This window comes from Lycium barbarum, chromosome 10 (genome assembly GCF_019175385.1).
Source record: "Lycium barbarum isolate Lr01 chromosome 10, ASM1917538v2, whole genome shotgun sequence".
NCBI lineage: Eukaryota > Viridiplantae > Streptophyta > Magnoliopsida > Solanales > Solanaceae > Lycium > Lycium barbarum.
Window position 1 is genome coordinate 106,438,645 of NC_083346.1, and position 2,639 is coordinate 106,441,283.

Here is a 2,639-nt window from a genome sequence, read left to right on the forward strand (position 1 = left end):
GTTATACTATCAAGGACAGAGGGTTAAAAATAGGGGCAAATGTTTCAACTATTATAACGGTAGGAGTATAAATGACCTAATAGTATAACAGGGGATAAATATGAACCTTTTGTCAAAATAGAGGGGTAAATCAGACCCTTTTCCCTATTCTTATTCTATCATTAGGTGACGGTAAAAACTTTCTTGCAAGTCTCTATAAAGTTGTTCCCTTACAAAAAGGGAATTTGAAGCACCAAACTTTTTGTGGGCCCAAAAAGAAGGCCCATAAGTCGTAATCAACCCGTGTGATAGGCCCTGGAGAAGTAGGGGTTGATTGTTATAGCCAGCTTCTATTTCTCTTCTGTTGTTTGTGGCCACAAGTCTCTGTAAAGTTGGTTAGCTTATTAGCTTATGGGTCAAGTGTCTATAAGTTAAAAGTACATGATTCATCTCTAATTTATGATTTTTAATTAATTACTTTTAATTTAAGTGATAACGTTTTATTCCTAATGTTGATTTTCAAAACATCTTTCTGACTTACCCTCCATCCCTTATCATATCAAGTGCTTGTCATTGATTTTTGCACTTCTTCCCAAAATTACAGTTACTTAGGTTTAAAGTCAATTTAAACATTTAAAAAAAATTAATTTAAACATTTAAAAAAAATACTTATCGGCATGTAATGCTTATGTGTTATTTTACTAAGCCGAACGGACTCTATAATTATCTACTGGACGTACTCGCACTCTAGATTCATTATATATTTAAAAAAAAAAAAAGTGTGGAGATCGAGTCCTCTTTATGGCGTAATATTATTCTCACCAAGAGAATTCGGATTGAATCGGTTATCCAATTTCAAATATCTAATGATTAAATTGAATGATTAAATAAAAACAGATGGAAACTCGAAAAAGAAACAAATAGAACACTTTCGCTTTCCTTTTCCTTGTTTTCTCAGCAGGACTGGAATTGATAATTTTGAAATCTTTACACTTCAGAATTGCAAAGGTTGTGTCAGAAAAGCATATGCGAAATTGTAAGAACCAACATATAACTGAAAGTCCTCGTTGACGATGCACTTTCCTAACAGAAAGTATTAGAATAAAACGTATTTATTTTCTTATAAACAACAACTACTACATTTTACAACTTTTATTTGTTACACAATTCACTAAAAATAAAGGAACTCCATAACTAAATAAATGCTTTGTGCCATAATAGTCTCTCATTTTCACGAAGAAAAAGGAAAAAAGGAAAATTGCAAAATAAATATTACTCCCGTCAAAGACTACCAACAAAAAAGGCACCTTTCTTTTTTACATTAGTGGAAAAGAACTTCACATCAAGTTCCTCAAAAACTGGAAATAATTCCCAAAAAAACCATTCAAAAATAAGTATCCAAAAGAACTCTAAAAAAAAAAAACCTTATCATCACCAAAAGACCATCGTGTTATCACATTTAGGGGTCCGTTTAGTACGCGGAGATGAAATATCATAAAATTAAGTCAGATATTAAATTTATACCGTAATTAATTGACAACATAAATTTATATAAGAATAAACTTATACCATCAACTAAATACAATATAAATTTAATCCCAAACTTAATTTTAAATATTCTATCTTATCCTCAAGATTAATCCCAGAAGAGATAATTTAATCCGCGAACCAACCAAACCACCGCTTACTGCATCATCATCATCATAACCATAATCGCCAGCCATGTAAATTCACTTCATCTCAAGGAGAACCAATCAAGAACATCCCAAGCGACTCGCCGGCGCGTTAGCACCACGCGCTCCTCAGAAACCAAAGAAGACCGACAAATCGGGCAATTAAAATTAAACGTATCTAACCAACCATCAAAACACTCTTTATGAAAAACATGTTTACAAACCAATTTCCTAACATGTTCACCATCACCCAATCTATTTAAACAAACAACACAACTTGAACCAGCAGCTTCATCGTCTTGATCATCAAATGTGTATGAAAAAACACGGTTTATATTAAGTTGCTCGGCTAACATAACAAGTCCTGTTAAACCGGACCCAACAACGTCATATAAAGTGGCAGTTTCAATTTGTATCGGATTTAATTGAAAAGACGATAAACCAAGGAACTGAAGGAAAGTGAAAATAAGTGAACGGAGATTGGTTAAGCAATTGGCAAGAAGGGTTACTAGTAAAATTGGGATTGATTCACTAGAAACATCAGTTAATTGATTTTGTAATCCCATTTTCTTGGATTGTATTTTATTTTTGAATGGTTTTTGGTGATGGGTTTTTGAAGTTTTCGGTTACATAAAGCTTGGTATGTGGAAAGAGTGTATATATAGTACGATATAGAGAATTTTTTTGGGGGTGGGTGGGTGGGGTGCGTGGGGTGGGGTGGTGTAATTTTGAGGGGTGGGTTACGTGGGAAGGGATAGAGAGGGACAGACAATTAGTTGTTTTCGAGTGTCATCGCAGCGTTTGTTGCAATTTCAACTTTACGTGACTTGATTTTTTTATTTTTTATTGGTGAAAAATTGTAACTTATAATGTAAGTATTAAATGAGATATAAATTTCATTTATGTATCTTTTTGAATTTTTTTTTCAATTATTGATCATTGCAATTTGTCTTTGGGAAAAAAAACATATTTATACATACTAAGAAA

At 32.7% G+C, this 2,639-nt stretch overlaps 1 protein-coding gene across 1 annotated transcript; it reads right to left on the reverse strand.

Moving 5' to 3' along the window:
• Positions 1-1,075: 1,075 nt before the first annotated feature.
• On the reverse strand, positions 1,076-2,293 carry LOC132615050 (E3 ubiquitin-protein ligase RHA2A-like). Its single transcript, XM_060329607.1, has one exon. It carries the CDS (start codon positions 2,216-2,218, stop codon positions 1,715-1,717), a length of 504 nt encoding a protein of 167 aa, XP_060185590.1. The 5' UTR covers positions 2,219-2,293; the 3' UTR covers positions 1,076-1,714.
• Positions 2,294-2,639: the final 346 nt, after the last annotated feature.

Bases quoted from the DNA above. Each gene is read 5' to 3' on its own strand.
- LOC132615050 (XM_060329607.1), bottom strand. From the start codon at position 2,218: ATGGGATTACAAAATCAATTAACTGATGTTTCTAGTGAATCAATCCCA.